The following is an 18,945-nucleotide window of genomic DNA, read 5'->3' on the forward strand; positions in this document are numbered from 1 at the left end:
AATTTCTACAATGTGAAAGCAGGACTTGGTTTTGCAAAAAGTTTTTTTTTTTTTTTTAATAACTTTATACAAATAAGAGACATTCTTACATACTGAAGGCAACCATTAGAAATTAAAATAACACTTTAGGAAAATTAAGACTACTGTAGTTCCTGGAATACAGAGAAAAAAGGTACAAGCAATTCAAAAAAGAATGCTTGATTAAATATCTTAAGAGATCAAGAGTCATGCAGAAAAACTCCAAAACAACCATGTGCCAACTTCCTTTATCAAGCATAGTATCATTTCAGGTTTTCCCAGAAGTCAAATGTGTAATGCCAAGTACTGCTAATGGGAGCTTTCCCTCTGTGGTGAGATATCAGCCTCTAACCAGAAGGTAAATAAAAATGAAACAAACCAATAGAGCATGACATGGCTTAAACAGATGTTTACTAGTAATAGCATTATTTGGATGGAGTGCCCCTGTTTTGCAAGTTCAAGTTGATTTGATGAATACAAAAGTATCCCAAGTCTTGGAGAAAACAGAAGACTGGAAAGCCCCAAACTGCCAGGACATGCATGCATTTCTTTAATCCAATTTGGTTATTAATTCATTATTGCAGTTGATTTCACACTTTTATATGTCCAGCATCACTGCTGCTTGCAGTTCTCTTTCTGTTTTGCATTTTCCTTTTTCTTCTTGTGCTTTACACGTCCCAGTTTGTCACTCTGTTGTTTCGTGGGGGGCACAAAAGTAGGTTCTTCCACAGGGCTGTTCAAACCTACTTGTTGTGATGTTTGATTTTGACAGGAACCTATAAATGAACGACTTATAGTTATTATTTATTCCATTCTTAAATATATTAGAAGTTGTTGTGTTATGTGAATGAATCAAAGCACCATTAATTTGTTCTGATTCAGCTGAATCCTTCCTTTGAAAGGTGGGGTCCAGCTCTTCAGCAATATTTCTGATGGCTTGCGGTTGTCTGTGGTGACACCAAAGGATGTTAAATGATATTACCTGAAAATTTAGCAGTAATTCATAGAGAAAGGAGTGATTTACATTGTCACGGAAATGTGACCAGGGAGCTGATTGTCTGGGGTGAAGTCATCAAATGGGGATTGAAGACCTTCGGAATCCAGTCTGTGCCTCTGAATATCAAACAGCAAAATTCATAATCAAAATTATTTTGGAATTTCTTTGTACTACTACAAAAAAGGCTCCTAAAGGTTGTTTCACTCTGGTTCAACAAACACAAATAGGGTTTTAGAATTTGTTAGAATTTGCTGAGTCTGTGTGAATCATCACGCATGTGGCAATACTGATGAATCACATGATCAAATCATATAAGCACAGCAAAAGTAATGTTTAAAAAGGGGTGAATTTTTCAAAAGCATCGTTAGCTAACTATGGTTGTTAGTTCCACTGAACTCTTGGTAATGATGGAGCTTGCGACCATAGTTGCTTTTGGGAAATGCACTCCAGTTCAACAGCACTAATATCAGAATGAACTGTGCCAAAGAGATGCATGGACAAGGCAATTCTGCAGAGGTGTCATTTGAAACTTTCAGATGGTTGGAAGTTTTGGTAAGTACTGTAAGTTAGAAGTACATGGTTACGCAATAATAAAATATAGTGTCACTCTAAAAGTGACTACCTGTCTGTCACATGTTGTTCTCCTGTCATTCTCCCAGTATTCTCGAACAGGTTCCAGCTCACGAGACCTCCGTTTAGCCTTAATCTCCTGTTTCTGCATGAAACGTGCAATTTCCTGCCACAAAATGACAAATTAATATTCACATCTAGGGGTGTAACGATTCATTCATTTTATCGATGCATCGATTACAAACCCTGACGATGCATATGCATCAATCTTGAAACATGATTTTTGAATCGTGAATCGCCGATTTTGGACAGTAATCGATTTAAAACGCTAAGAATCGAATGAATCGTAATTTTTCTATAGCGACTCAATGCATTCAAAATATATACACATTAAATTACTACAACCACGAATTAATGGAGAACTTGAACAGTATTCATGCCTCGCATCTCTCCTTCATGCGCTCCACTGTTTACCGCCTGTGACTGTCACAGGATTGCGCTCGCGCACCGTTCATTTCACTGACACATTTTTTGAGCAGCTGTTGTGATCTCAACTTAGTAGCCTACTTGTGGCCAGTAATGTTAAAGTGAAGTAGTTTTACTTTTCTGTAGTTTTTCAATGGCTCTCAGCATCTTACCGACAGTGTTTCCTGAGCAGTCGAAATCTGCTTATTTATTGCATGGATGGAACAGAAATGTAAGTGTCTAAAGAATATGCACAGTTCCATTGAATAATAAATGTGTTTTAACAATGTTGTTGAACCAGATGTACGAAGGAAACTGTTAAAATAACCATAGCATTAACAACAACCTTGAAATAAAAAAGCAAGGTTTATCTGATAATCAGATGCATGAAAGTAGCATTCGTTGCTTAAGCAAACAGACATGGCAAGTGTTTTCTTTCAGAATCATCATTCGCTGATGGAAAGGAAAAGTTAAATACTATAGCATTTTATTTTATGAAAATGAGATGAAGTTTTTGCACTGAAAGAGATGTGATCTTGCGCCCATAGATGTTAAGAAAAAACCCCCACAATAAATAAAATTTATGAATGATGCAGTGCTAATTGACATATTATTTATTACAGTACAGAAACCATAAAGTATATTCTCTACCTTATTCTGTGCAGAAATAATTGTTTGTAGTATATAAAACAATCATACAATTGGCATTAGGAAAAAACAATCTGTAGATTACAAATGACTTATTGTCCAGCAGTGTATTGATTTCTTATAGCAAATTCAAAGTAATAGATAAGAAAAGAATTCCTTTAAAAAAATAATAATAATAGTAATTATAATATATACATACATAAAATTATTGTATTTGACATTTCTGTCCTAAAATTATGGCTACACCCCTGGTGTGAAAAAATGTTAGCCTATGCATAATACTTTTAAAGCTCTTTTTTAAAATCTTGGCTTACATAAATTTTTACATATGTCATGTCACGTCACGCCATAGCATCATTAAACTAGCATCTAACAATGGACAAATGTGTTTTTTTATTTCTTTAGGCCTAACCTATGGTTCTGTTACCATAAAGGCTGCTGTGTAATTTGCCTCCTGACTAAGCATTTAAAGAATTTAGGGGAAGCATTTAAATAATCCTGCGAATGCACTTAAAAAATGCAGAATCGAATCGTTATAATCAGATCAAATTTAATTTAATTGTGAATCGAATCGTTTTTCAATTTGCAAAAAATCGTTCTTGAATCGAACCGAAAACCTATGAATCATGAATCGAATCGAATCGCTGTCTACCCAAAGATTCACAGCCCTATTCACACCTATTCATGTAATGGGAAAGCAGTACTCTCATTTAAGCTCTGCTTACCTCATCTTGAGCAACCTGTGCCACTCTGAAATCTCCAATAGGACAGTCCCTTCTAAGAGGAGAGGGGCCTTGATGGGTCTATGAAAGAACAAAACAATTCTGCATATTTTCACTTATTTTAGGAATTTTTACTACTGTTATTGATAGGGATATTAAACAGACTTCGCGACAGAGCACTAATAGAGCTGGGTTGTTATGATGGTACATACCAGGGGTGTCCAATCCTGCTCCTGAAGGGCCACCTTCCAACAGTGTTTAGCACTAGCCCTAATTAAACACACCTGAAAACCTACAGGCATGTGTGTTAAAGCTAAACTTGGCAGGAAAGTGGCCCTCCAGGAGCCGAATTGTTCGGTGTACACAATATACCAGTGATTTCCTATCATGTTTCTGGAGCTCCCCAACACTAAACAGTTTAAATGTCTCCTTTGCCTGACACTCCAATTTCTTAGTCTCTTCTAATGAGCTGATAACCTGTATCAAGTGTGTTTGATTAAAGAGACAGTGGCATATACCAAAACTGTGGTAGATATACAGGTGTATAGCCTATTTCTTCCACACTTTTTCCTTCCACTCAACTTTCTGTTAACATGCTTGGATACAGCACTCTGTGAACAGCCAGCTTCTTTGGCCATGAATGTTTGTGGCTTTTCCTCCTTGTGAAGGGTGTCAATGATTGTCTTCTGAACAACTGTGAGATCAGCAGTCTTCCCCATGATTGTGTAGCCTAGTGAACCAAACTGAGAGACCATTTTGAAGGCTCAGGAATCCTTTGCGGGTGTTTTGAGTTGATTAGCTGATTGGCATGTCACCATATTCTAATTTGTTGAGAGAGTGAATTGGTGGGTTTTTGTTAAATGTGAGCCGAAACATCACCATTAAAAGAACCAAAGACTTATACTACTTCAGTCTGTGTGCACTGAATTTATTTAGTACACAAGTTTCACAATTTAAGTTGAATTACTAAAATAAATGAACTTTTCCTTGACATTCTAATTTATTGAGATGCACCTATATTTGGTCCTGTAGCTCACCTCTTCGGCCGATCTCTCCTCCTCTTCCTGAAGCCTGAGGGCTAGCTCCTCATCCAGTAGCACTTGCTCCAGCTCTCCCAAGTCAAGAGCAGCCATTTCACTCCTAAGAGCAGGTCCTGGCAGGTAATAAGCACAGAATCACAACCAGATAATGTGGAGAGGGGACAAAGGGTTTTCAGACCACCAACACCTTCAGCCAGATGGGCCTCAACCATAGGTGTCCAATCCTGCTCTCCTTGAGGGCAACTGTCCCACAGAGTATAGCGCCAAAACACTTACCTGAAAGATCCCAGTAATCCTGAAGACCTTATTTAGTTGGTTCAGATGTTTAATTAGGGCTGGAGCTAATTTCTGCTGCAAGGTGGCCCTTTGGGAACAGGATTGAACACTTTTGGCCAAGACAGCTGAATGTGGATTTCCATTTGATTAAACTCATTAGGAATCTTATTAGGTGGATTACAGCCATATAAACGTACCTCAAAGGACACACAAAGTAAGGGCCAAATCAAAAAGAAAATGCAAGACTACATCAAGAAAAAACAAGAATATTTAACACTGAGGTACTGAAAAGGAGAAAATCACTGATGCTGCTCTAGGAGAAAGAGAAGAAGATGAGATTTTGAGGTTTTTGAGAAACAAGGATGAGATTTAGTCTCACTGGAGAAGGGATCAAGCTTGAGAAAAAGCAGATGACACCAAAAAAAAAATAATTGCCTCAGCTCCCAAGATGTACACTGGAAGCACACAGGAATGGACAGAAGTTCTTGTTTATTGATTGGAAAGCAATGAGTAGATGTAGGGACAGGCTCAGCCACACTGCAGAGCTCAGAGAGGGGTTACCTGCTCTGGAAGAGCGCCCACTGCAAGACTGGAGTCTTTGCATCAGTCTCTCCTCTCTCGTGCTCTCCCTCTCCAACTCTTCCTCTGTGCTTGATCTCTCTTCCTCGAAGGTCTGCCAGCGCTCACTCTGAATTCTCCTCCCTCTACACTCTCTATGCCTGTGGTCTCGGTCTATCCTCCTTTCATCCTCCGTTAATGATTGAGCTCTCTGCCGTGTATTTCTGCCTCTCACCATCTCCCAATTTCTCCTATCTTTCAAACAATCCTCCACTTCCAACTCCATCAACTGTGGCACTCTAGGCTGCAGTGAGGGAGCATTATTTGAGAGTCTTGGTCTAGCCAAGTTAGAATAATCTATGCTGCATGTTCTGCTTCCCTCATGCACAGATGTCCGCCTGACATTACCATGGTAACTACGTCGCATTGAAATGTTCCGTTGAAACTCCTGAGATTGAGTGTGGAGACCTTGAGTTTCTCTGAGGTGTGTGTGATCATCTGCTGAACACTGAACTCTTTCCCTAGTGTCCCTTTGACCATTTTCATAGATCCTACAACCACTGCCAAGGTAACTGTTAGTGCGCCTCCGTTCATCCAGGAAATGAACATGTCTCTCCCTAAAACTCGTTCCATGACCATAACTGTCTCCCTGCCACATTCTGCTATGATCCTCCCTCATGCTGCTGTGGCGACTCAGCCCCATTCCTGAGACCTGCTGCTTCTGTCGCAATATATTCTCAAGTTTATAGACTGGTTCAAAGAGGTCATCCTCAGAGCTGTTGCTGAGGTAGCCTTGCTCACTCATATCGTTCTTTATGAGCTTGATGACATCACCCCATCCACCTGACAGGTGTGAAGATCTGTTACTGCTGCTTTGGCTGGTCATGCTTTTGTCATCCTGCTCTAAATGAGCTCTGGAAGGTCTGCCGACCAGCTTCCTCTGCCCCACAGTGGGTTTGACTGTAGGCCTACTGTACTCAATCAGGTCCTCCTCAGAGTCCGAGTAGGTGGGTGAGGAAGATTGCTGCCATTTTCTGGTTGGAGACTGGTTGTGAGGTACATGAACAGGCCGGGGTAAGTATGGACGAGCAGGAATGCTTGTGGACTCTTTAGTAAAGCCAACCATGCAAACATAAAGCAGGGGATATGGGAAATGGTTAGAGATCAGGGGATGCACAGTAAAACAGTTAACATATGAAGCTTTGTTTAGAAGTAAAAAAGACAAATGTACCATTAAAACATGCATTACATGTGGGAAAAAAATACAAAACATGGGAGTTAAAATGGAGCTTCACTGAATTCAGGGCCTGGTTACGACATCAATAAAATTCAATAGGATAGTTGGATTCAAGGAATAGTTCACCCAAAAGAAATAATAGTAGTGTCATCATTTATTCACTCTCATGTCATTCCAAATGAATTTTCATCTTTGGGTGTACTTCAACTGGACTTGTTTAGCAAAACAAAGAAGTGGAAACGCCATCAATCCTGCAGACGTGAATGAAGTCAATAAATTTGAAGGAAAACTTAACATTCTGTTGAAGCTCTGTTTATGCCATTATAGAAATTCAGGTTTTATTGTAAGACACAAAAGATGTCACGCAACCATAGAACTTTTCAAACAGAAAACAAACATGTGAACTGGACTTTGGAATAGTCATCATTCCAGATAATGTTTTGTGGGGCTTAAAAAGCAAATGAAGCAGCTGTCTATACTGTATGTGTCATACTGTCATACAACATCACCCGTGGGGTCACATTATTTTAGTGCAAATCAAATGCAGGAAACAACCATGTGACTAGTCAAAGAAAATGCATGTGACAAGGCATTGAGACATAGTCATGATCATAGTCATTTATCAACATGATCTTTCGCAATTTAGGCTTTTAATAAGCAAATCAGACTCAATCCAGATGATTTAGTTTATAATTTTACTGTGGGGTTCAGGTTCAGTGTCAATGTAAGTGTGGCCCCCCCTACAACATAAAATATATATAAAACACCCAAAAAAACTACAAAAAATACAACAACCATTAAAAAAAAAAATACTGAATGCAGTATAAATGTAAATGTATTTTATGTACAGAAGCTTTGTCACACAACAGAAACAGTGTCAGTGTGAACACAACGGGAGCCTGCTGTCACAAAAGAGCGCCCTACCTAACAAAACTGTTGAAGGAACAACCCCTTCATAAAAACACTTCAATAACACCATGAATTTTGTTACAGAGGAGTATTTTACCTCTACCATCTTTATTTTGGTAACTTCTCCTGTGTCTCAAATAAAGCTCTTCCTCTTCCTGTATCCTTTTTGCTATTTCCTAAAAAACACAAACAAAAACAAAAGCTTTATAGATCTCAATGTTCATTTGGGAGAGTGAGGATCTGTTGTTGTTGTTTTTTTTAAATACATCTTTAATAAATGTAAAATATGGCTGCAGATTGTATTTGAGAAAAAAAAAAAACTATAATAGCATGTCAGAAAGAAATAGATTTACAATCATTCAGTGATGACACATTAAGGAGAAACCCTCAACCCTAAGTGTGGGTTGTGTGACTAAAAATATATCCGCTCATGCACTCAATATAGCACCAGCGATAGACCGCGCACGTCAACAGAGGGGAATTTCCATGCTTACGTATCAAAGGCCTTAAAACCTGCACTTACAGCAAAAAGCCCACCATACAGAATCTTCAAAAAGCTACATACTTGGCTTGCAATAAACAGGGGTCACATTTATCACACGGCTGACCACAATGACTCACAAGCTTCCTCTGACAAAGTATGGCTGAAACCTATTTAAACTGAAACAATTACAGTATGATTACAACAGTGACCTTATCTTTAATCTTCTCACATGACTACCAAGGAAAAATGCAATACTTCAGCAGCTGGGCTGAATATTTATAACAAGATTCTTCAAAATTTGAAAATGGGAGAAATCAGAATATAGGAGAAGAGTAAGTAAAGAGACGGTCAAGTAAGTTGTTTAGGTAAGAGTTTTTTTTTTTAAAGCAGGAGTACCTCGACATGCCACAAGGGGGTGGCAAAGGCACCTGTGGAAAATTGAACCGAAACTAAAAAGATTTTATAACAATGTATTTTAACACTATGCTTTAGACTGGTAATTTTGGTGAAACTTGAATATGTTTCTCCAATTTTCTAATATTAGACAATAACTAATATTTTGTAGAAAAACAAAGATATGCTGTTAACTTTGCTGTTAACTACAAATGAAATATTTTTCATATAATGTAATATTAATAATAAGTGTTTTGGCTTTAGCCAATGACAAACAGACATTCATTTAAATTTGGAAATTTTCCATTCTAATTAACCTGTTAAGGTGGCCTTGCTTACTTCACAGCACTAATATGATTAAATCCACTGTCCTGAGCTGTGAGATTTTGCCCCACACAGTGACCAGCTCCTGTCTCAAGGGGTCTGATTTTGAGCTTATCTGGCACCTGGACTCTGAAGAAATCACTCTCCAGATGAGGCATGTTTGTGTACAACAATTTGAATGACTGGGTGAGGATGATGTTCAACATTACTCTTCCCTGCTCCTGTATGAGCTTGATAGGACAGCAGGTTTCAGAGCAGCGTGTGGAGATGATATTTAGATGCGAACTGCTGCCTCACAGGCTTTAATTAACACAGGGCTGCAGGGGTATAAATATGTATAATTAATGCATTGAAATGACACTTTGCCACCTGAATCACCCGGGACTCTACCACTCCCAAATATATAGATATAAACCATGATTCATTTTGTGAATCCAAAAATTATAAGAACTGTTTGATCATAATAGAAATCAAACATGACTATTTTACAAGTTGACTGAATTGAAGTGCCTTACTGTAAATCATATAAAATTTCTGTGGGAGAACTTACATTTAATATTTATGAACTTTAAAATTTCATAATAAGCTGATTCTAAAAAAAACTTTTAGTACAATTATTACAAATACTCTGAAGCAAGTATTCACTCTGGAGCAAAGAGACGTTAAGCACTAGGGCACAATGCTGGTTGAAATGAACTTCATGGATTATCGCTTGCAGCTTTTTAAACCACTATGCCACACCACCTCCAACACAAAGAACTGCTATAACATTTATGGGACCCTTAATACAAAGCCCTCACCAAGGAAAGCTGCAGATCCATAGAGATTTCCTTTTATTTCTGGAGGAGAACATTTCCACACTCTTTTCTGCTTGTGACTCACTGAACTAGAAGAGAAGTCTTTTTTGTTTCCCTGGGGAGGTTATTTAAGGTGGGCTGGAGTTAAATGCATCTGAAGTTAATTAATGCACAGTATGAGTGTGATTTTTGCTTTATAGCAGCTTGATGCTCATTCCTGTGTGGTCTTTGCCAGCTCTTACACTCCACAGGAGACTACCTGAATAAATCAGCTCGCTGGCGCCCCATGGTGACTCATTAATTATTGATCCATTTGATCCCTCAGACAAAGTGGTTCAGAGGTGCAAATGAAAAACAGAAGTGGTGACGTTTACTGAGCCTAGAGTGTGTTACACACCTCGTCCTTCACCTCCCTCCCCCGAGCTTCGTCCGCACGGCGCTGGATCTCCTCCTGAATCATGCATGCATATTCAGAGTCCCGTTCCTCCTAAGAGAAAAAAGCACCTTTGATATAATAAAAACAACTAAAAACACATCTGTTTCCTTTAACGTAAGAAGGAAGTGCTGAGGCCATCACACTATAGGACAATGATGGACTTTGGACAAGCTAACAACTACTGAACTGCTGATAAACAGTATACTGTACAACCATGAAAGGACAGTGTCATATACGATAGTGGTGAATTTAGTCTTTGACTCTCTGTGTGTGTGTGTGTGTGTGTGTGACTGTGTGTGTGTGTGTGTGTGTGTGAGAGAGATCTTACAGCTGGCGAGTTGCCTGGTGCTGCAGCATCTGAGCTTTATGCTCTTCCTCATCCTGGAGTCTTTTGGCTACTCTAATGTCCCTTTGCACCAGCTGACTCCTCTGCACATTTGAGCTGTAGTACTGCTCAACTGTTGGAGATAGCATGCAATAAAACACAATACCACATTTAAAATAAACTAATTATTAAAAACATCAAGTAAGTACTAAATTTATCAAAATTTAAATTAAAAACATAAATCAGCAAGGATGTATTAAATTGATCAAAAGTGACAGTAAAGACATTTATAATGTTACAAAAGATTTCCATTTCAAATATGTTTTTACATTTACTATTCATTAAAGAACGTATCACAGTTCCCACAAAAAATATTAAGCAGAGCAATTGTTTCCAAAATATCCATAATACTGTATATGTTTCTTGAGCGGCAAAGCAGCATATTAGATTTCTGAAGGATCAAGTGGCACTGAAGACTGTAGTAATGATGCTGTAAATTCAGCTTAGCTATCACAGGAATAAATATAATTTTAAATACATTTAAAAATACAGTTAAATTGTAAAAATATGTTACAATATCACTGTTCCTACTGCACATTTGTTCACATAAATGCAGCCTTGGTGAACATAGAAGTAATTCTTACTGACACAGACATTGTGAACTGTTGTGTATATCAGAATACTTCAACCTTGATAATGATTTCTAAACATCTGATGTACTTGATTGTTTCAGCAAATAATGTTATAAGACCTCATGTAGCCTTACTGTGACAATAGACTGCACACTTGCACAGAGAGATCATCTGATTTTCATGTAAAGCAACCTGTCACAGTTGGTTTTGATGCCATTTAGGGGCAGGTAATAGGCTGACATGAAAAACATTAACTAAAATATTGATGCAGTGATCTCTGTGAATGACTGTTCAGAGAACAGTCTAAAACTAAACTCACATGAGACTTACATGAGAGGTCTTGTTACCTTATGGACTGAAACATCCTTGTATTTTCAGGTGTTTGAACACCAGCCCACTTTAGAAGTATACAAAAGACAGCTGAATGTGTCAACGCTGAGAAAACAGATTTCAAGCTTGCATTAAAAAAGCTTTAGGTGTGGCAGATGAAATAAGAGAAATGGGACTTACTTTCCTGCTCCTGCAGGTTATATGCTAGAGCTCCATCCTCCAGTACAGCAAAACACTGGCACACTGCAGAGAGAAAAACAACAACACTCAGTACAACTGCAATTAACAGCTTTTACTGTGAGAAATTACTAATAATCAATAATAAAAAATCATAATAAATACATAATATTAAAAAAGAATAACATATATTTGAGGCTGTAACTCAAAACACTACATATGAAAAAATTCTGGCAGACATTTGGACTGTGTTCGGACACTATGATGTGTTATTTCATGTCTTCATAAGTCACTTCAGGTCATTTTAGTAAAGTAATTCAAAGCTCATTTAAAAATGTTCAAAACACTACATTTGTGAAGCCTCAATTTCAAAACAAATTAAAAAGACATATATTTTATCCCTTAAAAAAAGTCTTAAATTCTTTATATACCAAGTTTAAAAATGAGACTATCAAATTTCATAAAGCCATAATTACAGTCTGCATGACAAAAACTCACCCTGGAAAGTTAAAAACAAAATTACAGTTGTGGTTTTGGTCCCACAAGTGTCACATTTCATTTTAAACCCTATGTTAAAATAATTGACAATCCAGCAAAGCTCTCGCTGCTTTAAGGAAAATCTTAAAAGGAATCTGTTATGCGCTAATTTGTAAAACAAAACAAACTTTATGTAGTAATGTCTACTGAGGCAAGGCAGAAATAAGAAGATTGCATTATCATCTGTACTGAAGTATTACTTATTTGAGATCCAAAATAGTCTAAATAGTCCTTTTAGTGGAAGGACTACTGTTCTAGCTGGACGAAGATCTGGTCATGCATTATTTTCTGTCCTAATCAGCAGTATTTTGATGCCGTTATAGAACTAAACTTTATTTAACCTAGAACATTTCCAAGAAAAAAAAACACAGTGTATCAGGTCAGTGAACTCTAAATTTAACAAATGTTCATGTGAACTCAAAAGCACAGTTATTGAGCATCTTTCAAGCTGATATTCAACCACAAAATGGACGTGTAAAAAACAAAACAAAAAAAAGGTGCTGCTTATATGAGAACTCAGTGTGGATCTTTTGGAAGAAAAAAGTTCAATAAACACCTCTGAATAAACACTAGTCCTACTCAGAACTCATGATTTGCTTGATGATATTTTAAGGAGCAATTGTGTTTGAAGTTGACATTTATTTAGTTCATTGCCATTTTCTTATCTTTAAGGAATCCTATTGTATACAGTGAGGCTAAAAAGCTCTGTACAGTATTTTGCACATTGCAGAATCTCTCAAAGGGTTACAGTAAATAACTGTTGTGGTGAATGTTGAGTAGTGTCACAGTAACTGAAACCGTGTCACTGGTGTTACCAAACAAACATATACAGCTCTCATAAACACGCTCATGGCAACAAAACTTCAATAATCCCGTGGTGCCTCCCCTCAGGATATCCACAAAGTGTTCACCAAATTCAAATTTAGTTAAAAAGCAACCTCAAATTTAGTGATTTACAGGGTGGCTGAGTCACAGAGAGTTTCTGAGGGGAATACAGTCTGTAATTGATGCAACAGCTGGAGTCTGAGGCTTTAGCGCTGGTGCTGGACCTGCGGTCGGGACGGAGAACATTACAGACCCCGAGAGCAGTAAAAGTGAGCGCTTCTCTAAGTCAAGAGCCACCCCATCAGTGTAACTTTTGGATTAACACTCAACAGGACTGAAACTTGAAACACAAATGACTCTGCTTCTGCTGATGACCTGAGCAATCAGAGTAGCATGACCATAATCGTAATGGAGACATTCTGACTTCAGCACAACCTCTGACCTGAGCAGCTGGTGGAAATCTATGTATAGCTGTGAGGCCCAGCCATCTCGTCTGATGGGGTGAAACTACTGACCTCCAAAAAAAATGGGGGCAGAGAGAAATAACCCTTCTGTGGGGTACCCCGGGTTTTAATGCAACCGTTTCAGTATCCAAAAAGACAAATGTATTTTCTGATTGAGTCCACCTGCTGCATATTGCGATAACCCATATCAGTTTACACAAGCACCTCCCAACAATGCCCTTACACATCCACATCCACCCAGAGTGCACACACATACGCCTGCACAAAGGAGGAATGGTTTCCAGATGTGCCAGCAGCAGAAAAACAGACACAAGCGGAGCAGAAGGATAGTGAGTTTGGTGCTGTTTACTTTGGAAAGACAGAAGGAAGGCGTACAGATAAGGGCAAAACATAATGGTTAGAGTCTTTGTCCTCTTTTGAGACACCCAGTTGCTCTGTTGACTCAGTAGCTGGTTTGTTTTGTCCAGCAGCCAACATACTCTCTGCCTGGACAGGACATGACAAGAACTCTAACATCATCAGAAATACAAAGCAAAAAAATTGTGGACCCAGATATACATACATGTGTACGTACACACACACACACACACACACACACACACACACACACACACACACCTTAGTTCATAATTGGGGTGTTTTTCCTTGCTACTTTACTGTATCTAAAAAATATTGCAGAAAAAGCATTTTGATAACTTTAAAAGCTTATTCATCAAATGTCACAACTAATCAAAGGTTTACACTACTGTTCAAAATGCCAGTAAGATTTCGGGGCCAATAAACACTGAACACTGGAGTAATGATGCTGAAAATTCAGTTTTACCATTACAGGAATAAAATTATATATTAACAGAAATATACAGGTTTTTTTTTTACAGTATACAGTATATTAATAGAATATACAGTATATTGGGAGAATAGTTTTTTAAATGAAAATGTTCACAATATTGTTGTCTTACTGTATTTTATATCAAATAAATACAGCCTTGATGAGCTGGAGAGACTTCTTTCAGAATCATTAATAAAATCTTTTGAACTGTAGAGTACATGGCAATTATTCTTATATTTAACAGATTATTTAAGATCCTATTTCATTCAGTTTCTTTTGGCTCAAGCTCAGTCTATTATTTTTTCAGATTAAGGTGTTTACATGAAATAGAGTAACGATTGGGCTATCAGTTGTAAAATCATCTGTGTCATTTAATTATAGCTACTGTTCTCAGCAAGCATAAGACAGCAAAAGACAAGTGAAGCCTATATGCTAGCATGCTAGCCAAGTACATACGCCTACTGGAATGGACTACTGACAGTTGGATTTAGGATATTTTTTTCAGGAAAACACGTTAGTCTTCTCTTAAAAAATGGAATGGACTACTGACAGTTGGATTTAGGATATTAATTAAGTTTTTTCAGGAAAACACGTTAGTCTTCTCTCCAAACACTACACCTAAACCGATAAGACTCTTGACAGCCGTATCCACCCCCATAAGAGTTCAGGCAGTGCTGGGGATTTCTGTTCATCTTTATCTACAGCTGAGGAACTCCTGAACCCCTAACAGCAAGATGTTTTAAAGCTCAAGTCTCTAAATAAGCAGTCAACAAAATAAAACAACACTCACAGATTCACACGCTGAAAGGATCATCCATTTTTATCCAGTCAAGGAGGGAGAAGCTTTATACCTGTGTTACTTTAAAATTCACTCTCAACAGTCTAAACACCTGCTAACCTGCACTCATACACTCTTCTCATTGTAGGAGGAGGGAACTGCGCCTGAAGACCCAGTTCTAGCAGCAATGAGGTTTAGTGGATCTGATCTCAGCATTCAGGTGTCTGATTGGGGCGCTGAGTGGTTTGGCAGGCAAGAGGGAGTGGATATAAAGTTGTCAAACTAGTTTTGCAGAAGCCAAGCCAAAAAGACTTGCTCATATTACAAAGACAGGCAAAACATATGTTTGAAAGCATTTATGCATACTTTAAAAACGTGATGCAACACTTTAAAAATAAGATAAAGCAGTCACAGCATGCAAAACAGACAGAGACACTGGGATGATATATATATAAATTCTTCAGTAAGTACACATTCAATTTTGTCAAAAAAAAAAAAAAAAAAAAAAAAAAAAAAAAAAAAAAGATTCTCAGCTCAGTAGTCTGCCATCCACTTGTTTGACAGTGGTAGTTGTAGTGTGCCACTACCAGACGTTTATAAATATCTGTCTGGGCAGAGGTTTCACGGCATAAAGAGGAAAAGGGTCAGTGAAGGCATGGAGTGAAGGATGCAAAGGGTTAAAGTGCAGAGAATACAAAAAAGAAGCTGCTTTTTCTCAAGGGAACTGGGGTATAGAGACAGCATTCCCAAGACCACAGGAAGAGAACTACCAGAGCTAAAACACATCCACAGAAACTGATAAAACAAGAGTGAAAACAAAGAGAGCTCACTAAGATATATTTCACAATGTTTTGGGGAACTAGTACTGAAAACAAACTGAGAAAAGGAAAACACTGTTGCTCACAGGCCAGGTTAAAAGGATATAAACCCATGGGAAAAACATGACATAGTAATCTACAAAAGCATAGACATTAGTTAATTAGGTGATACAGACAGAATGGTGGTCTAATAGGATCTTTGTTCATATAACCAGTGCTTGTTTAAGCGTAAAAATACAATGCAAAACAATGAAAGCTTTGTGTACAGAAGTGGAACAGAAGGGAAATCATCATCAACATTTCCCCCTTCAAAAGAAGCATTGGGTCAAGCTCCTTTATACAGGATTTTTACCTAAGAGACAATACTGGAGCAAACAGAGCCATGTGGAAAGGTTCTTAAAGATAGCTATTTTGCTTCCGAGATATACAGCAGATGTCTGGAATGTTAATCAGATCTCAGACTTATCAGCAAAAGCATGCAGCACACAGGATATGTCATCAGAATGAGACATCTGAAAATCTAAGATCAGAATGGGAATCAACAACCAAGGCCACAATGATGTGCCAAATTTTGGATCCTTATGCATCATTAGAGCACAGATCTTCTAAAATGAAATAGTCTGCAACGTACATGTGTGACTATGATGCATGTCGGGCAGGTCTTACCCTCCTGGACTCTGGGCAGGTTGGACTGATCCACCTCCAGCTCTGTCATGATTTCTGGCACTGCTCAACAACTCATGCCATTCAGCAACACCTACCTGTAGTCTCATGAAAGAGAGACTCTGGTTAGTGCTACACTGACTGGGCCAAAGTAGTTTACTTGGTCACTGACTGTCCCAACTTATACATAGTCCACCACTGGCTCATTAAATACGATTACTTATGAGACTATAATTCACTGCAAAGACAAAGCTTTTGACAAACCAGTTTTAAAATATGTGCATGTTTTGGTGATTTACTATTTTCTATATAAAATCATCCTTTGTAAGGTAAAATACATTCTGTGAAAATGTAACATTGATATCTTTATTACTGACTAAGACCATGTCAAATATTGAAATCATAGTGAAATTAATGATTGAATGAATTAGATTTTGAGACTTTAGCCTGGATTTCACAGAGAGGGTCACATTTATTCATTGCACTATTTATAATATTTATTAAATATTTATTATTATTATAACATATTTATAATATTTATAAAAGAGAAACAAAATATCCTCTTTAGAAATCAAATCTAAAACAAAAGAAATAACACGAATAAGGAGCTGTTGTATGAAAACATCTACAAAATAAAAAAGGAATACTTAACGAAAACTAAAAAGTATTGGTTTAAGAAATCATCAATAAAATAAAATAAAGTAAAATTAAATAAGTCATTGCCTTAAACCACTAGTAAAATCAAATCAAATAAAAGCCATTTCTTTATATAGTCACCTGTAAATAAATGCGAACATAAACATAAAATAGATGATTTAAACAGTAAATATATTAGTGGTTTAAAAGTAAATTAAGACGTAAATAAACAAAATAAAAATAAATCGACTCCATCAGAGCATAAATTGTGTTGTGCTATAATACACAACAGAAAGCAAGAACAAACACTGTGTGAAAACAAAATATACGACAAAGCAGCTAATGCAAAAGAGGCACGAAACTAAAAAAAAAAAGCGAAGTGAAATCAATGGGGACAGTGCGGTAAATTGATCTTTATATTCCTCACGATTTTCACCACAAAAAAACATGACTGAAAACATGATTCACTACAGACACCAAACATCTTACCTGCTCTGCGCGCTTCTCTTCTCTATAAACTATCTTTTCTGTGTTCAACTACTTGTTGCATACTAGGGCTACTCGAAAAACCTTCACTTCTCATAAGTTCGTACTTGGATTTGTCAGTGTCTGAAACAAGCCTTAACTATAATAACCCAGTTTCAAAGTTTCCGACTAGACAGTTTTTGACAACGAGACAATGGTATGAGCTTCCACAGGGATGGGAAGCCAGCGCGGACAAACTTCACGCTCCCTCCCTCGACCAGTACTCATTAGGCTACTACACACTGGTGCATTCAATTCACATCAAACATTAACACAAATACTTAAATCAAAAGTCTTTTATTGTTTTTAACTATCGAAATGCACAGAAGGTTGATACACATTATGCTACTAAAAAATAATAGCAAATTATTATTCAGTAAGGTTTCTCAACTTTACGTAAGGTGAAATTAAAAATATAATAACAAATACAAAGTTATAAAGTGCTTCTCAGAGGTGGGGGATGATATTCTGCCCTCTACTGGCGCTTGAGACTTAAAATTCATGCATTGTGAAGGAAACTCGTCATTTTCTATTCCTTATGACACTCTTGCTGTTCACACACATAAACATAAACATGATATATTATGTTTTGTCAATTGTATTTCAAAACATTAACAAAATATTCAAGATAATCATCTGGTTTATGTTGTCCTAGGTTTGCTGTTTCCATGCATTCCATGCATTTCCATACTTGAAACGGAATAATACTAATAAATAAAAATATTTATTTAACAAACAGTTAAAAATCTGTCATTGCTGAATTTGACAATTAAAAAATGTTATTTAACAATAATAATAATAATAATAATAATAATAATAATAATAATAATAATAATAATAAAAGCCTTGATAGACAGTCTTTACGGTGGCACAAATTGTATCAAGCTCTCGAGTTTGTCTACTTACATTTTTTTCTTTTATTTTCTCTCTTTTTTTCCTTTTTTTTTTTTTGGGAAGATGTTTCACGGCTGAACAATTGTCATGTTGTTAAATAGCAGTACAATCCTGTGCCTCTTTCCGTATGGTGCTTACCTGACAATGGTCTATTGATCAACTTAATTTCTGAACATTCTGAATATTGCATATTTTACAGTTTTGTATTGCATTATAAGTTCAGTGTGCATCGAGTGTACTGTGAATTTGTGTTTAATGTTGGGAGCAATTCAGCCAAGCAAATTCCTGATAAGACCAATCTTAAATAGCCTATGAAGTTCAGAAATAATCAGACTGTGTGTGACGTATCCTTTTAAAACGACTCTTCATTTCTCATGTCTGCTCTGTCTGATTATACTCCAAGCTTTATGAATGTCAAATGTGCATCACTAATACATATTTGGCAGTGGGTGATAAATGTCACCGTTTCCTCAGCAGACAAGTAATCTGGACTTTATATCCCTGGTTCTCTTGAGCATCATTTTTATTACCCTCATTGACATAATGTTGTTGGCATCAGCGTGGCAGCCTGAATTCCCAATAAAATATTTGTACCTTTGCATAGGTTAACCAGGCTTTTCTGTGAATTTAAAGAGATA

The 18,945-nt window shown here is 37.1% G+C and overlaps 1 protein-coding gene across 5 annotated transcripts; it reads right to left on the reverse strand.

The window, feature by feature from the left end:
• Positions 1 to 3: 3 nt before the first annotated feature.
• On the reverse strand, positions 4 to 17,661 carry LOC109088855 (coiled-coil domain-containing protein 50-like). Of its 5 annotated transcripts, none has more exons than XM_042713373.1 (12): positions 17,378 to 17,661; positions 16,256 to 16,350; positions 11,342 to 11,404; positions 10,203 to 10,332; positions 9,836 to 9,926; positions 7,538 to 7,616; positions 5,298 to 6,401; positions 4,458 to 4,573; positions 1,638 to 1,751; positions 1,043 to 1,131; positions 880 to 965; positions 4 to 794 (listed from the first exon to the last, which is right to left on the reverse strand). In XM_042713373.1, the coding sequence occupies exons 2-12, from the start codon at positions 16,302 to 16,304 to the stop codon at positions 631 to 633; spliced, it is 2,085 nt and encodes a 694-aa protein (XP_042569307.1). In that variant the 5' UTR covers positions 16,305 to 16,350; positions 17,378 to 17,661; the 3' UTR covers positions 4 to 630. The 5 variants fall into 5 exon arrangements, with proteins under 5 accessions (XP_042569307.1, XP_042569310.1, XP_042569309.1 ...); XM_042713376.1 differs by lacking the exon at positions 16,256 to 16,350 and adding an exon at positions 3,424 to 3,501 and having other exon boundaries at positions 7 to 794; positions 17,378 to 17,660; XM_042713375.1 differs by lacking the exons at positions 16,256 to 16,350; positions 17,378 to 17,661 and adding exons at positions 3,424 to 3,501; positions 14,784 to 15,188 and having other exon boundaries at positions 7 to 794.
• Between the last annotated feature and the right edge of the window lie 1,284 nt (positions 17,662 to 18,945).

The sequence above is a fragment of the Cyprinus carpio genome, chromosome A23 (assembly GCF_018340385.1).
Source record: "Cyprinus carpio isolate SPL01 chromosome A23, ASM1834038v1, whole genome shotgun sequence".
In the NCBI taxonomy this organism is placed as follows: domain Eukaryota; kingdom Metazoa; phylum Chordata; class Actinopteri; order Cypriniformes; family Cyprinidae; genus Cyprinus; species Cyprinus carpio.

Coding starts and splice junctions, on each gene's coding strand:
- LOC109088855 (XM_042713373.1), bottom strand. CDS start 16,304: ATGACAGAGCTGGAGGTGGATCAGTCCAACCTGCCCAGAGTCCAGGAG. Junction 966..1,042: donor GGTCACATTTCCGTGACAAT/GTAAATCACTCC, acceptor GTGTCACCACAG/ACAACCGCAAGCCATCAGAA. Junction 795..879: donor TGAATCAGAACAAATTAATG/GTGCTTTGATTC, acceptor GTTCATTTATAG/GTTCCTGTCAAAATCAAACA.